General features: G+C 51.4%; 1 protein-coding gene across 1 annotated transcript in view; it reads left to right on the forward strand.

Moving 5' to 3' along the window:
• Positions 1-4,852: 4,852 nt before the first annotated feature.
• The window catches only part of CAPZB (capping actin protein of muscle Z-line subunit beta), a 146,696-nt gene continuing 134,864 nt past the window's right edge, over positions 4,853-16,684 (forward strand). The window contains 1 exon segment of the mRNA NM_001134166.1: positions 4,853-4,922. Coding sequence (NP_001127638.1) covers positions 4,920-4,922 — 3 coding nt within the window. The 5' untranslated portion in view covers positions 4,853-4,919.

Below are 16,684 nucleotides of genomic sequence, written 5' to 3' on the forward strand. Positions count from 1 at the left end.
GCTGATCCGCAAACCAATTAGCATGGCCAAGGCTGTACTTTGACTTTGGCCAATCAGAATCCTCTCCTCTAGAGCTGCGGGTGGGCTGAACTCCACCCAAACTAAATGTCTGAAAATGAGACAGGGTTAAGTTGTAGGAAAGAGAGGGTATTCATACCTGGGAGGTACCCCAGCAGTGACCTTGAAGCCAGCTGAACGATGGTGCAGATGGCCTTGCCATGTGGTGTTCCCTCCCTCTTGGAACTCTTGGTAACAAAGATTCTTTTTTTTTTTTGAGACAGAGTCTCTCTGGTCACCCAGGCTGGAGTGCAGTGGCGTGATCTCAGCTCACTGAAAACTCTGCCTCACAGGTTCAAGCAATTCTCATGCCTCGACCTCCTGAGTAGCTGAGATTACAGGTGCACACCACTACGCCCAGCTAGTTTAAGTATTTTAGTAGAGATGGGATTTCACCATGTTGGCCAGGCTTGTCTCGAACTCATGACCTTAGGTGATCCGCCCACCTAGGCCTTCCAAAGTTCTGGGATTACAGGCATGAGCCACCATGCCCGGCTGGTAACAAAGATTCTTAAATTGAATCCCACTGAAACTTCAGTATATGGAGTTAGGATGTTCAGGCAATATGGCTAGCTGTAGAATTCAGTATATTGAGGGGTTAAAATCTGGCTTATTCTAAGAGTTCTCGGGCATTTCTAAAGACACAGTAAAACACCTAAAACCGTTTTAGTAACTTGAGAAGATGCCCAACTTAGGAAGCAGGCCCAGACCTGTTAGACGGGAGGTAATTTAGGAGCTAGGCAATCCCCAGCTCCTAGGATAACTGTGCATTTATTAACCCAATTAATAGATGTAATTGAAGAAGGCAAGACAGATGTTGGGCAACTTCTGGGCAATGTCTGCTTTAATGGGTCCTGTATGAGCTGATCCGGCATCAGGTAGAAGGCTGTCTTTCAAGGACCTCAAGGTTGCTGCCTCCTTCCTCAGGTGATGGTATTATATGGCTTGGGGCTTCCTTTCCACCTCGCCTCAATTCAGAAAATGCTTATGGGCACCTACTATGTGTAACTGCCATTCTATGTGCTGGGATGTGGTAGCACTGCCTTTTGCAGCTTACAAAGCCCTTTCCTACCTATGATCTCAATCTGGTGATTCTGAGAACAGATTTTGAGTCAGAAAGACCAAAGTGAGAATAAATCCATCCACGTATTCTGTGTGACTTTAGGCAAGCCATTTCATCTAAGCCCCAACTTCTTCTATAAATTGGTAATAATAAAAGTTCTGGCCAGGCATGGTGGCTCACACCTATAATCCCAGCACTTTGGGAGGCTGAGGTGGGGGGATCGCTTGAACCCAGGAGTTTGAGACCAGCCTGGGCAACATGGCAAAAATTTGTCTCTACAAAAAATATAAAAATTAGCCAGCAGTGGTGGCTCACACCTGTGGTACCAGCTACATAGGTGGCTGAGTTGGGAGGATTGCTTGAGCCTGGGAGGTGGAGGTTGCAGTAAGTCGAGATTGTGCCATTGCATTCCAACCCGAGACCCTGTCTTAAAAAAAAAAAAAAAAAGTTCCTAGCTCAAAGGATGGTTGGGAGGAGTCTATAATACATGAAAAGTGTTTAGCACATAGCAAGTACTCGTGAAAAAGTAGCTGTATTATTCATTCTTTGTCTGTTTATTCACACAATAATCTTATCCCGTTGATACTATTATCTTCGTTCACATACCTTCACTGAGCACTGATTATGTTCTAGGTGAACACCTAGGTCCGTAACGACCAAAAGAGGACTCAGATGCAGAAGAACAAGGGTCCCAGAACTAAGCCTTCAGGAAAGGAAGAACCATCAAAGGAAACTCAGGGGAAACTTGAGCACCAGGAGAAGGCTTCCTTTCCACCTTGCCTCCAATCAGGAAATGCTTATGGGCCCCTACTATGTGTAATTGCCATGCTATGTGCTGGGATGTGGTAGCCTTACTGATCTCAGGCAAGCCAAGAGAGGTACATGAAGGAGAAGCCAGGAGAAAGATGAGGCCCCAAAGTGAGCACTGGCTTCTGCAACATCGAGTTCCCAGGTCAGCTTGAGGACAGCAATGTCGCTTCCTGGGCAGGTGGGGGCAGAGGCCTGATCAGACTGACTGGAGGAGAAAATGGAGCAGGTGTGGAATCAACAACTGCAAAGAATTTACAAGGTTTTGGTGTGAATGGGAGCAGAAAAATGGGGTAAGTGGCTACAGGGAGACGCAGGATCCAGGAGTTTTGAGTGGTGGTTCTTAAAACTTTTTTTTTATGATAGGAGCTATTAGGGCATGTTTTCTGAAGCAGATGGGAAGGATCCAGTACTGAGGGAGAAACTGGTGACTAAGGAAGGAAGGATCCAGAGAACAAGTGGAGGAGTGACTCTGATAGGAACAAAAACACTTCATTTATTGTAAAATCTGGGGAGTCAAAGATTGCGGGGAAGGTGCAGAGATGCTGGTAGATGATAAGCTCCTGTCTGGTTCCATTACTTCTGTGAAGTGTGAGGCAAGACCATCTGCTTAGAGAGAAGGATGCAAAGGGGACAAAGGAAGCTTGAGGAGGAATAAGGATGAAAAATCATCATTTAAGAGTGTGAGCAGTGGGCTACAGCAGGGAAATACAGTAGAATTGCTAGGCAGGCTTGAGGGCTCGTTTGAAATTTGTGGACCTCACCTTAAAGGAAGAGCAATCACTTTCAACTTTCCAGCAATGTTCAGATGGTTTTTTGTTGTTGTTGTTGTTTTTTGAGACGGAGTTTCACTCTGTCACCCCGGCTGGAGTGCAGTGGCATGATATTGGCTCACTGCAACCTCTGCCTCCTGGGTTCAAGCGATTCTCCTGTCTCAGCTTCCTGAGTAGCTGAGATTACAGGCGCCCACCACCATGCCTGGATAATTTTGTATTTTTAGTAAAGATGGTGTTTCCCCATATTGGCCAGGCTGGTCTCAAACTCTTGGCCTCAAGTGATCTGCCCATCTCAGCCTCCCAAAGTGCTGGGATTACAGATATGAGCCACCTTGCCCAGCCAATGTTCAGATGTTCTGATGTAAAAAAGGTGGGGGTAAAAGGGTTATGGGCTTTTGTAAGGGAGTTAGTATAATACTCATTACTAAGCTGGGTCAGGTGGGATGTGAGCATGAGGGGGAAAGTGCTGAGATTACAGGTGTGAGCCACTGTGCCTGGCCTTGGACACTGTATTTGCCTGGTGGCCGACTGTCTCCCTGACAACAATCAAGCTCCACAACAATGTGGGTTGTTTTGCTCACTGCTGTATTTCCAGAGCCTAGCACAGTGCTTGGCACATAGCAGATGCTCAATAAATATCTACTGCGTGTGCCACTCTCTTCTTTGAATTTCTGTAATACTCATCCAATACCTTTCTTGTGAGACTTACCCGTATGCTTTTTCTGCCAGTAGCTACCTGTGAAAGCTTTGACTTGTCTATGAGCTCCCTGAGGACAGGGCCTGGCTCAGGAAAACAATTCCTGTCATCTGTGCAGTTTACCATCCCCTCACAGATCGCCTAATTTGATTTAACCAAAGCAAACAGGCCACGGAGGCAGATATTGTTAGCAATCCAGGTCTCTCCTGATACCTAGACTAAGCTCAACAAATATTTGATTGAGAGAGAGAGAGATTGGGAGAGAGAAACTTGAGTCACTTTGTGGAGCGAGGAAGCCCTTCTGGGCTAATGGAATGGTTCTCTGTGGCACATCCAACAGTACTCGTAACAGTCAGCATTTGTTGAAGTTAATTTTTTCTTTTCTTTTTTTTTTTTTTTGAGACAGAGTCTTGCTCTGTCGCCAGGCTGGGGTGCAGTGGCGCGATCTTGGCTCACTGCAACCTCTGCCCCCCCGTTCAAACGATTCTCCTGCCTCAGCCTCCCGAGTAGCTGGGACTATAGGTGCGAACCACCACGCCCAGCTAATTTTTGTATTTTTAGTAGAAACGGGGTTTCACCATGTTGGCCAGGATGGTCTCGATCTCTTGACCTTGGCCCGCCTCGGCCTGCCAAAGTGCTGGGATTACAGGCGTGAGCCACCGCGGCCGACCTGTTGAACTCAATTTTCTAATCTCTACCTGTGTCATCCTCACAGCTATTCTGTCTGCAGCTATACCGGCAGGGATCTTTATGTCTTATTCATCCGTTGTCTTCCGGTGCCTAAAGAAGGCCTGGTACATAGTAGGTGCTGAATAAATGGCGTCAGCCCGAGGCTCCTCAATTCGTGCTCGGGCTCAGGTGCAGCGCGGCGCTCCAGATCCCGCCGTAGCGAGCGGCAGCGCTGGGCTCCGGCCCCGCTCCCTGCGCGTTCCCCCAGTGCTGGGTTGGGCTGGGCCGGGCCGGTCCGCGCTCGGCGGTAGTTCCGGGTGCGCCGCAGGAGTGAGCGCGTGCACGGGGTGGGGCGCGGAGGGCCGGTCCCCTCCCAGCCCCGGTGCCTTCCGCATCCCCGCCCGCGGGGACTGTGGGGCGCGGTTCCCTCGCCGCCACTCGCTGCTGCAGGCCCAGAGTCGGGGAATGGACCTCAGACAGCGCGCATACCTTTCCGGCCCCGGCCCACACCCCATGGCCGGGACCCCCGGCAGCCGCGCCGCGCCGCGCCCCGCCCCGCCTCACAGGCCCCGCCCCCCGCACCCCGTCGGCGCCCGCCTCTCGCGCAGCTCTCCATACTTGGCGATCGCCGCAGCCCCGCGCGCTCATTGGCCGCGAGCTGGCGGCGTGGGGGGCGGGCCCGGGCCGGGCCGGGGCGGGGAAGGAAGGTGGCGGCGGCCTGGCGCTGGGGGAGGGGGGTGCTGACCCGGATGTTCACTCCTGGGCACCCGGGGAAGTGGAAGCGCCGGGCCCTGCTGCGGGGGGGACAGCCACTGACGCCGGGACCGGGACCGCCGCCGCCGCCGCCACCATGGTAAAGGCCGCACGGCCCCCTCCCCGACCCGGGGGCCCCTCCGGAGCTCGCGTCCCCCTCCCCCTGCCCATCCCTGGCCCGGGACGGGTGGCTTCCCGGGGTGGGGGAGGGGCGGGGTCCCGGACCCTGGGTGGACCCGGTCCCTCCCCGCCCAGGAGGGTTCCGCCGGCGCGGACGACTTGGGTGGCAATGACCCTGCCTCCGCTCCCAGCCCCCGCCCTTGGCGCAAGCTGGAGTCCCACTCACCACCTCTGTGTTCAGGCTGGTCTCTCCCATAGCCCAGGCTAGACCCTCCCTCCCGAACCGTGGCCCCAGCCAGGCACCCCCTCGGTGACCCTGGCGTGGGCCCCCTTCCTCCCCCGGTCTAGGGCTAGGTCTGCTTTCCCCCGTCTCTCCGGCCCAGGCTAGGCCGTCGTTTCTCCCTGCCATGGCCCAGGATAGGCCGCTGCCTCCCTCTCTCCCTCCCTCCCTTGCCTTCTCCATGGCCTCAGGCTGGACCCCGGTCAGCCCCTTCTGCAGCGGCCTAGGTTTGCTTCCCCTCTTCTCCGTGGCCTCAGCCTGAATCTCCTCTACCCTCTGTGAACTTAAATCTGGACCTCCTCACCCATGGCCCCCGTCTGGACATCACTGCCCCCTCCCCACCATGATCCCCCTCCCTGGACTTTTCGCCACTCCTAGCGTAACCTGCGTCAGCCCCGCTCGGTCCCCGCCCTGACCCTCTCATCAGGGTCCTGACCCCTGCCTGGTGCACGACCCAGGGTCCCCTTCCTTGTACCTGGGGCGCGCCTTCTTTGCAGCCTTTGGGAAGCGAGGGGAGCTCTCCATCAGGGATGGGGTGGTCCCGGTGCTGTGCCTTCTCAGTTGCCCCTTCTAGGGAGGCCGCCTAGGAGCCAGCGAGGGAAGGGCGGGCATCGGTGTGCCCAGAAGGCAGCGCGCTGCTCTGTGGGCCCTTCTCGAGGCCGCCGCCGTGGGTGCTGTGCGTGCGAAGCGTTCTGCAGGGCAGGCCGGGGTCCGCGGCGCCCGGGCCTGAGTGGGAGCCGAGGGGCGAGGGTGGGTGGTCCACAGGACAAGGATGAACGCACAATCGCTCTTGTGAGGCCGTGGCCTTGGGGGGCCACCAGGCCCTGGATCCAGCATATGGCCAGGACACGATGCAGCCAAGCAGGCGCAGCCTCCCCTTCCCTCTGAACTGTCAGCTTGTAAGGGTTGGAACTGCTGATTATGGAAGTCCCTCGGATCAGGTGAGCAGAACGCCTAGGGAGAGTGCTGGCTCCGCTCGTGGTGTTTGTTTTGGTAAAGAAGGCAGATGCTATGCAGACTTTTGAGGAACCTGGGGTTTCACATAGGCCCCCACAGATAGACCTGCCCTCCTGCCACTTGACCCTTCCGCAGGACAGGCCCAGCACTTAGGTTGGGAGGGCCAGAGAACTTCTTCCTGACAGGGTCAAGGGATTTTTGGAGCATGTTTGTATGTGGACTTTGGGCCTCAAAGTGTTTTGAGAACCATGGTTCCTTGTTTAGTCAAGGGATGTTGCTGCTGAACGAGGGTGAGTAGTTGAGATGGGTTAAGCTTTCTTTTGATGCCTTCCTGTATGCTGATTAAAAGCATGGGCAATGCCACTTTTAAGGCCTTCGGATTTGTCCAGTAACTTTGGCTGAAAACTCCTTGTTTGGGGAGGTGGGCCTGGCCCCAGGCCTTGATGGAGAACGACTTCTCCAGGGCAGTGGTGGGTGAGGACTTTGAAAGTGGGCTGAAGTTTCCTGAGTGTGCACTCAGGACAAAGTATAAGGCAGGAAGCAGCAATTCTCGCCAGGTGATGGGAAAGTGCCTCAGTCCCCCAGGAGGAGCACATGACACCTGATGCTTCTCAGGAGTCTTGTACTCAGCTGTCATCTGAAAGGGCTGGAAAGGGTGGAGGAACTGTCTGCCAGTCACTGTGGTGTGCTTCACCTGTACAAGCTGGTTTCATCCACACGAAGCCTTTCTGGGGCTGTCCCCATTTTATAGATGAGGCAGCTGAGGCTCAGGAGGTAGAGTGACTTATTCAGGGTGTTGCTCAGCCAGTGGAGGAACCACCGTTGGTCAGTGGAAGCCCATCTGACAGGCTCTAAACTGTTCTTCCGATTGTACCAAGCTGCTTATATGTCAGAAGGTTTAATGATACCGTTTGAAAAACATAAAATGGGATATTCAAACATGGCAAGGGGGGAGGAGCAGTATTTATTGCCCATGGATTGTATTTTAGATCCTTTGTATAGGAAATCATGTTTATAGTGAAATAGCTGTATGGTGGTACAGGCATATTTAGCATGGGTCAGAATGAGCTCTTGGAGAGCAGAGATTTGTGTCTTGTGTTTTCCGCAGCTGTATCCGTGGGGCCTAGAACAGCACCTGGCGTTGGAAGAAACCACTTGGATTGTTCTCTTTGGTATGTGTCTGTGTCCATGAACTTAACCTGCTTGGATTTCATATTCATTCTCTCAGTCACTTGTTCTTAGTATCCCTTAGGCTTGTAATTTCTGACTGCTTATTGTTACGTTTATCCCCTATTTGAATACTCTGACCATTAAGCCAGTGTAGATGGTTGGGGTAGGACAGAAGTGGTGGTGTGAGGTTGCATTGTAGGTAAATGAATTCAGATCGCCATGTTTTTCATTTTCAGTAGATTTGATGGTAGAGAATACAGCTAGATCTCTGTTATCCATTGAGGGAACTAGTGACTTGAGAATCTAAAATGCATTTGACTTTGGAATGAATTCCATGATTTTTGTTGGCATGAGTTTCTCCTTCCCAGTTAAAATGCATAGGCAAATGGAATTTATTTGCATTCCCTTAGCAGGTAATAATCTTACCACTGTTTGAGTGCTGTACAATTTCAGAGCACCGTTCCTTACGCAGCTCCAGTTTCTGACTTGGAAATTATTCTTAGTTATGATGATGGTGAGGCTTTAGCAGGAACGGGGACTAGGAAGAGCCCCTCAGGAATTGCTGCTCCAGCTCACAGATGGTTTTGCCTGGCAGGAGCTGATGGGAACTTGGTATTGTTAAAGGCGAAACAACATAGTTGACATTAATGTCTCTTGGTGTGGATAAGATACATTGTTCAACTCACATCCCTCTTGTCTGTCTATACTGCCCTGTTCATTTAAGCCCACCTGGCCTCTTTTTGGTGGCATGCTTATAAAATGTAGGGAGTGATCAGTGGCTTGAGATTAAGGAAATGATAAGCCGTGTCTTTGAAAGCAGATACTCCTATTTATAGCTCAGACGTCCTATACTTTTACATTCCATGAGGTGGGGAACAGGACATATGACATATGACAGGGAAATGGTGGCAGGGCAGGTGGCTCGCCCATTAGAAGCCTGCCCTCCAGGCTGGGAAATGCTTATTGTTAGGCAAATACTGAGGCACGTTGTGGGGTACCTGAAGCTACAGGATAATGTTAATTCAGCTTTTTGTGTATTAAGTGCCTACTCTGTGCTGCTTATGTGCTGAGGATGCAAGACAGACAAGGATCTCTGCCCTCATGGCTCACATTGTTGAGGGGTGGGCATGTCACTGTTACCTAAAGCTTAAAGGGGAGAGAGCCTTGTTCAATGTAACTGCAGGCACATCTGCATGAGCTATGGCAGGAAACTGAAGAGAAAGCTGGGGTTTGTGCCAGGCTCCACTCCCAGGCCTTTTGGGGTATGTCTTCTCTTGTGTCTGCCATTGGGTGGAATTGGATTGTACGTGCACGCAGTCCGCTCCTCTGCACAGCCAAGGCTTTCTGGGGCCCCGAAGTGAAACCTTACGGTACCATGGAAGTTCAGCCTGGGTAGCTTTGTCCAGCCTGTCCAACCTGGGTACCCGAGCATCTGCTGTGACCCAGAAACATGACTTAGGTTATAGCCCAGCCCCCATTTTACTCACAGGGAACCTGAAGCTTGAGAGCTTGAGTGACCGGTGTGAGCAGCAGGCCTGGGATTCGGATCCCTGTCAGCCTGAGTCATGCGCTGGACCCCACTCACTGTGTTTTCCAGAAGCAGTGAGCAGAGGGCCCCATAAATACAGGATCTTGTCCCATTTCCCCTTGCAGCAGATCCACCAGTGAGGGTGCGGTGTGGAATTCCAGGGGATGCAACTGCAAGATCACCCATATTGGGACCAGCTAGAGCCATATGCCATTTCCAAACCTAGGCTTTCAAAGATTCGTGTTTCAGTGGAAGGAAAGGGAGGCTTAATGGTTATGGAGCACCAGCCACGTGCTATGCACTCTGTTAGAACGGTCCTCACCACAGCCTGACAAGGTAGGTTCAACTTCAGGCTGGAGGCAGCATAGTACAAGAAAATAGAGTTAGCAGCCAGACTGCTTTAGGATAACAGTACCTCCGCATAAGGTCGTAATGAGGGTTAAGTAATATCTGTCAAGTGCATCCAGTAGCATCTGGCACATAATGATATAAACATTAACTATTGTTATTATCACCATTTTCCAAAAGTGTGCAAAGGGGTGTGTGGTTAGTCCCTGTCTAGCTACTAAGTGGAGGAATTGGGTTTTCTGACTCCGGAGCAAACCATTTTTCTCCACTCCGTACTGCCTGCCGATGGCTGCTTTGGAGTTTGCCTGGCTCTGGGTTGTGCCTTGAACGCACAACTTCCCTAGTAGAGCCTGGGACTCTTTTCTCCACTAAAGACAAGCTCGCTGTGAGCTGGGCACCATGTGTTGCCAGAGCCTCATGCTATATGTCAGGCCTGAATTCCTTGTTTGTGCCAGTGGAAACCCCTGTGACTGGAGGGTTCTTGCCCTCTTCCAGGCTTGGAAGAAGAGAGACAGGGCTGGGGACAGAGCATATGAGCTCTGTGAGAGCAGGGAAATTGTCTGTTTGGTTCCCTCTGAGTACCCCACATCTTGCACTGGCCGCCTGGCACTTAGCGCCAGCTACATAAACACTGAGTGAGAGCTGAGAGGCGGCTGCCTGCTCCACGGAACATGGTCTCTGCAGTTGGGCACATCTGGATTTGAGTCCTGTCTGCCACTCAGCATGTGACTGTCAGTGAGGCGGCTAATTCTCTCAGTCTCAGTTTTCCTGGTCCGTAGCATGAGGATAACGTTTTATAGGGATGGGGAGTAGGGGTGAAATTTGTAATGTACTTACTCTGGTGCTTGGCACACAGTAGCTGTGGTTGTTGCATGTCTTATTCTGCATACCACAGAGTAAGGGACACAAATAGAAGCCATCATCCCTGTCCTCTAATCTGGGAGGGGGAGGCAAGATGTGTCCAAAAAGCCAAGTGCAGCAGGAAGGAAGTAGTATTAGAAAAGACTTAGCCAGGGACCCATGGGTGCTGTGGTCTGCCCATCCCTGCAGGCCTGGCTTGCATTTCCCCCTCCTCCATGCAGCCCTGCAGACCACTCCAGCCCACGGTCGGCTTGGGGGCTGGGCATGAAGCCCGGGAAGAGTGTGCTCAGGCAGAGAGGACCGGGTGGGGTATGGTCAAGGGGACTGGCACAAAAGCAGAGGTCAGGGGGTGTGGTCACACAAGCAGTAGATGCAAGCCCATGGGGTGCCTCAGTCTCAGGAGTGAGTTGTGGAGTGCCTGAGTTGCTAAGCTAAGGAGTTTGCATTAGATCTGGGACAGTGTGGAGCCAGTGAAATTTTTGACAGGGCAGATAGAAATTCGAGGAGGCTGGCAGAGCAGTGGTATTTTAGGAAGAGTCCTCTGGCTGTGCATGCAGGAGGCCTGGGAAGGTGAAAGAGATGGGAGAGAGGCCTCCACAAGCATCAGCTTGTGAGCTTATGAGGGTCCTGGCCACTGTGCAGCTGTGGGTGTGGAAAGGAAGGGATGGTGGAAGGAGATAAAGGCAGAGTGAGACGGAATGATTTACCACCTCTGGGGCTGACGGGGTCTGCCCCAGAGCTGTCCCATGTAGGCGTTCTGATTGGACAGTTTATCATTGACACACAGCTATTTCAGGTCAGTTTAAATCCTAGATAGTGGTGTCTGCAAAGCCTTGAGATCCTATTAACAACTGAATGGGGATTTCAGTCTGGGTAGCCCAGTGATCCATCCAGCCAGTGACTCTGTGACTGCAGGTGGCACCAAGTTCAGCCTGATGCACATAGCATTAGGTTCTGGTGCCTGAGACACCAGTCTGCTGAGGGAGATGGTGGGGTGGCTCTGCATGGCAGCTGTAGGAATAACAGAAGCTAGTTTTGTTTGTTTGTTTGAGACAGAGTCTCGCTCTGTCACCTAGGCTGGAGTATAGTGGCATGATCTCGACTCCCTGCAACCTCCATCTCCTAGACTCAGGGAATTCTCCTGCCTCAGCCTCCCAAGTAGCTGGGACTACAGGTGCGTGCCACCGTGCCTAGCTAATTTTTGTATTTTTAGTAGAGACGGGGTTTCACCATGTTGGCCAGGCTGGTCTTGAACGCCTGGCTTCATGATCTGCCTGCCTCCGCCTCCCAAGGTGCTGGGGATTACAGGCATGAGCCACTGTACTTGGCCAGGAGCTAGTTTTGACTGATGACTTTTTAATATTCCAGCCAGCCCTACGAGGCAGATTCTCATGTCATCCTCATTATGCAGGTGAGGAAACCGAGGCCCACCTGGCAGTCCTGGCACTGCGCTATGCTCCCTTTAGTGATTTTTTCCATCGGGTCATTCATTCCGTGGATGTCTACTGAGCAGTCAGGTAGACCTAATAGAATATGCCATCTGAGTCTTAAGGTTAAATGGAGGAAGCGGGTGGAAGCAAGTATGTCCAAAGTTCTGAAAGACTCAGGAGTGAGTACAGAACCAGCCTGGGGAAGTCCACATCGTCAGACAGGCAGGGAGGCCGCTTGCCTGCGTTTTTCTGTGCTTCCTCCTGTGGTCACCCCACATGTTTCTGACATCTCTGGACGCCTGTGAACAGGAGTCTTTGCCTACAACTTTCTAGTGTTAGGTTTCCAGTCGTGTTGTTCTGTGTCTTGTAAGGCACCAACCCTGGTGGTTGCCATTCACCTGGCACGTAGTGATGATTGTGAGGACTGAGTGTATGTATGGAAAGTGTAGACGATGCCTGGCACATTGTAAGTGCAGTAGGAGTGTTATCTCTTATTATTGTGGTTATTCTGTTAACACGGATGGATGATAGGTGGTGTTTCATTTAACTTACCAACCAGCCTGGAAGGCAGGTGCTAGTTTCTTCTGAGACTCCAAGATGTAAAGTCCCTTGCCCAAGGAGAGCGGTCTTAAGGGGCTCAGTCTTTTTAAACACCAGACTGCTGAAAACAGCAGCCCAGGGTTTCTGGTCTCAAGAGCTCTTACCACATTGCAGCTTGCAAGCAGTTGTTACCACCGGCTGAGACCCCGCACTTCTCCACCCTCTGCTTCAATTGCTCTGTGCAGCTTCCTCTTCTATTGCTGAACTCAGCATGGTGCTCCTGAGTTAGGCTTGGTATCTTATTCAACAGTGTTTGGGCTTGCTGTCTCAGAGCCCTATATAAGCGGATTCAGGCATCGTATTTACCAAGTGAAGTACTTTAACTTAAAATAGAAAGGTAAGCCAGGTGCTGTGGTGTGTGTCAGTGGTCCCAGCTACTCAGGAGGCTGAGGTGGGAGGATCGCTTGGGCCCAGGAGTTCAAGGCCAACCTGGGCAACATAGTAAGACCCCATCTTTCTTTCAAAAAAGTTATGAAAAGATGCTTTTGCATTGCACCCTATCTGCTGGAGCTTCCAATCAGAATTGAGCCAGTGGCATTTTCCAGTGGTACCGGTGCCCTTTTCCCTTCTCAGTGGCGGCAGTGATTGGCAGGTAGAGTGTTGCTGCTGAAGGCTTCTCCGTCATGAGGCTTTGACCCTGATGGGCTGTCGTTGGTTTCACACGAGTGGGCTCCCTGCATTGCAGTTTTGTTGCTCGGACACTGGAAGGAGGAGCCTTAATCCACCACATCCTTCTGGTGTGAAAAGTCTAAGACACTGAAGAACTCAGACTCCAAAAGAGCAGCAGCCAGGCTTGGCTGTTAGTTCCTCTGCTGAGAATTTCCAATGTGAGCTGTTGTCGTGTCCTCAATGTATACCCTTCAGACACCTCCTATCCTGAAATCTCTTTTGGGCACAGGGTGGTGTGGACCCCTGGTTGTCCTGAGACTTGAGACCTTGTTCAGGCAGAGAGGATGGGCTAGGGTGTGGTTAAGCAGAGTCCATTCTTGGTCTTGAGGAGTGCACTCATGGCGTGGGCATTAGAGGATGCCATGAAATGAAGGATGCCTTCAGTCTGTAGGCTGGTATTGAGTGTTCACTCACAGAGTGGCCCCTTCCTTCTGCCAGTATTTACCGGATGCCCACAGTCATTATCTGTAATTCTCTCAACACCAACCCTGTGAGGTCTGTTTCCTCATTTTGCAGATAAGGAAGCTGGAGCTCAGAGAGGTGTAGTAACTTGCTGAAGGGCCCCCAGCTAGTTAATGGCAGTTGCCACGGAGGTCCAGGTCCACCGCACTCAGGAGCGCATGCTGATGGAATTCCCCTCTCCTGCCTCTCTGGCACCAGCCCATGGGGATGTTTATTTTATAGATGAGGAAACCGGGGCCGAGAGGTTTCCCTGTATGTCTAGCCACAGTGGCTGAAGAGGTCTGGGTTTTGTTTAGGAAGTTTTTTTGGTTCCACTTGTTGAAATGCAAGGAGATGGAACTTTGTGAACTGCAATCTGTTTTCCAAAAGATAGCCACTCAGCTGAAAGGGCGAGATAGTCTTAGCCTAGTGTCAGCCACTGTGTGGCTTGGCCTCCTGGACAGGATGGTTCTTTGTGCAGTAGTGTCAGTGTCTCTGGCTCTTTCTGCCTGTGACGTGAGTGGCAGCAGCACATCTTAATCATTGCGACAGCCCTCCATGGGGACTGTTGGTTGACAAAGCCTTGCAGGATCCTTTGGCTTTTTCCTATGAAGCCCCATCCCAGCCCTGGTCACCATATACAGTGTAAGATGCAGGGATTCTGAGGGGAAAGACAAAATTGGCCTGGTTGATTGATTGACTGAGACAGGGTCTCACTCTGTCGCCCAGGCTGGAGTGCAGTGGTTCCATCTTGGCTCACTGTAGCCTCAACCTCGTTGGCTCAAGCAGTCCTCCCCCTTCAGCCTCTCATGTAGCTGGGATCACAGGCATGTGCCACAGTGCCTGCCTATCTGTCTGTCTGTCTGTCTATCTATTTATCTATCTACTTATTTTTTAGAGACAGAGTCTTTCTTTGTTGCCCAGGCTGGTCTCGAACTTGTGGGCTCAAGGGATCCTCCTGCCTTGACCTTCTAAAATGCTGAGATTATGGGCGTGAAGCCACCATGCCTGGCCAAAATTGGCCTGTTTTAGTAGTTACCTGAGCTCAGGCAGGTTGAGTTGGTTACCCTTGTTCTGCCTGGTAAGTTTGTTTCTTATCCTTAGGAGGGAAGGTGAAAAATCCTGGCTCTCAGTCTTGAGGGTGCTGAAGCAATGTTATACGCTGGCCCTGACACAGCCATTGCTCTACAGGTGTTAAATGAATGACTGAATGTCCAGTAGGTCCTTAATAAATGTAAGAATCCCTCCCTCCATTAGATTGAACCGTATGAAGTTGCCATTTTTCTAGGTAAAAAAGGGTTGAATTACCAGCCTTTCATGTGGTTCAACCTAATACAGACCAAACACTGGGGCTGGGCAATTCCACTGTGAGACTAGCCACGTCCAGATCTCTGGGCCTGAGCTCTCGGCCAAGCCTGGCTTCTCCTAGGGCCTACCCAGTTGTCAGTGTCAGGCTCTCAGTCGAGAACAGAGGAGCTGATCGGGGTCTGCCCCCGAGATGGGGCAGCGCTCTCTTGAGCGGTTCTGCTGCTCAGGACTGCCCCAGTGGTGCTGGCCTTGTCAGGGTTTGGCCGTGGTGGGAGCCGTGATCCTAACAGCGGCTGACATTTACTGAAGGCTCTGCACATGGTGGGCGCTGAGCGCTTGCCCCGAAGTCACACGGGTGGCTTTCTTGGAGTTTCTATGTGATCCCAGGCAGTCATGATTCCTAGTCCAGGGGCAGTGAAGGGCAGACTCTGGAGCCAGAGAGCCTGGCTTCAGGTTCAAGCCGTATAGACCAGGGCAATTCCCTTCACTCTGTGCCTCCATCTCCTTGTCTAAGAAATGGTGAGCATAAAAGTAGATATTTCTGATGGATTTTATGAGGATTAAATGAGTTAATACGTGTAAAGCCAGGCAAGTGTTAACCATAATTATTAACATTAACCACAACACAATGTTATTATCAGTGACATGGACTCGTAGTGTGTTATTAGAGCCGGAAGGGTCTTCGCATGTGGACACTCCCTTTGCTTTGTGTGGGGAGCTTGGACTTAGTGTGGACACCTGATCTCCCGCCTCCTCCATAGCTCCCTGCGGGTCCTTGTCAGTTCTGGGCCTCGCAGACCATGCACCTGCCTCTCCGTGAATAAGTTGTTTGAAATGGTGCTTTTGTTTCAGGTGATAATACAAGTCATTCTTCTGGAAAACAGCTTAATTTTTTTGTTTCTCTGGGTGTAAGTGGCCCACCCAGGCATGCCAGTTTGAGGCAGCCAAAGTATGGTGCCTTTAGATGCTCCTCGTCACCCCCACAACCCCCCAACAGGTACTGTGTTTATTTTCTGGTCCATTTTCTTCTGTTGTGAAGGTGGCAGGTCTTCATAGGCACTCTCAGCTTCTACTAACCCATTTGCATTGGTAAATTGCCCTGTACTTACAAGCTGCCCTGCCTCAGGGTTTGATATTTCATTTTAAGGGCAGGTGTTTGATTCTAAGGCATGCGAAGTGTCAGGGTTTAGGTTTAAGAAGGGGGCAAGATAAAGGAATGCAGGAAGAAAAATAGGGCTTGTTGGAAGGCGGCCTGGGGTAGTATAGTGAAAGGAGCCTCCCAGATCCACACCCCACTGTGGCTGCTTATGAACTGTGCGGGCTTAAACCTAGTCACTTCATGTCTCAGCCTCAACTTCCTGAGCAGCAAAATGGAAATACTGTTGTTCTCTTCACAGGGTAGTCCAGAGGATTAAGTAAGAATACTGTAAATAGGGCCCGGTGCGGTAGTTCACACCTGTAATCCCAGCACTTTGGGAGGCTGAGGCGGGTGGATTGCTTGAGCCAGGAGTTCGAGACCAGCCTGGGCAACAGGGTGAAAGCCTGTCTCTACAAAAAATACAAAAATTAGCCAAATGTGGTGCCACACACCTGTAGTCCTAGCTACTTGGGAGGCTGAGGTGGGAGGATCGTTTGAGCCTGGCGGGTAGAAGTTGCAGTGAGCCGAGATCACATCACTGCCCTCCAGTCTGGGTGACGGAGTGAGACCCTGTCTCAAAAAAAAAAAGGAATGTACATAAAATGCTATAGTTTAGTTCTCCTGTGTGGACATTTAATACAGGCTTGTGATTGTCCATAGGAATTCCATCATTTGTCATGCTATTAACACCATTGGATTGGGTCTAAAAATCTCTCTCTTTTTTTTAAGACAGAGTTTCATTCTCTTTGCCTAGGCTGGAGTGCAATGGCGCGGTCTCAGCTCACTGCAATCTCCGCCTTCCGGGTTCAAGTGATTGTCCTGCCTCAGCCTCCCGAGTAGCTGGGATTACAGGCACGTGCCACTATGCTCGGCTAATTTCTGTATTTTTAGTAGAGACGGGGTTTCGCCATGTTGGGTAGGCTGGTCTCGAACTCCTGACCTCAGATGATCCACCTGCCTCCGCCTCCCAAAGTGCTGGGATTACGGGTGTGAGCCACCATGCCTAGCCAGA

This window comes from Pongo abelii, chromosome 1 (assembly GCF_028885655.2).
Source record: "Pongo abelii isolate AG06213 chromosome 1, NHGRI_mPonAbe1-v2.0_pri, whole genome shotgun sequence".
Lineage (NCBI taxonomy): Eukaryota > Metazoa > Chordata > Mammalia > Primates > Hominidae > Pongo > Pongo abelii.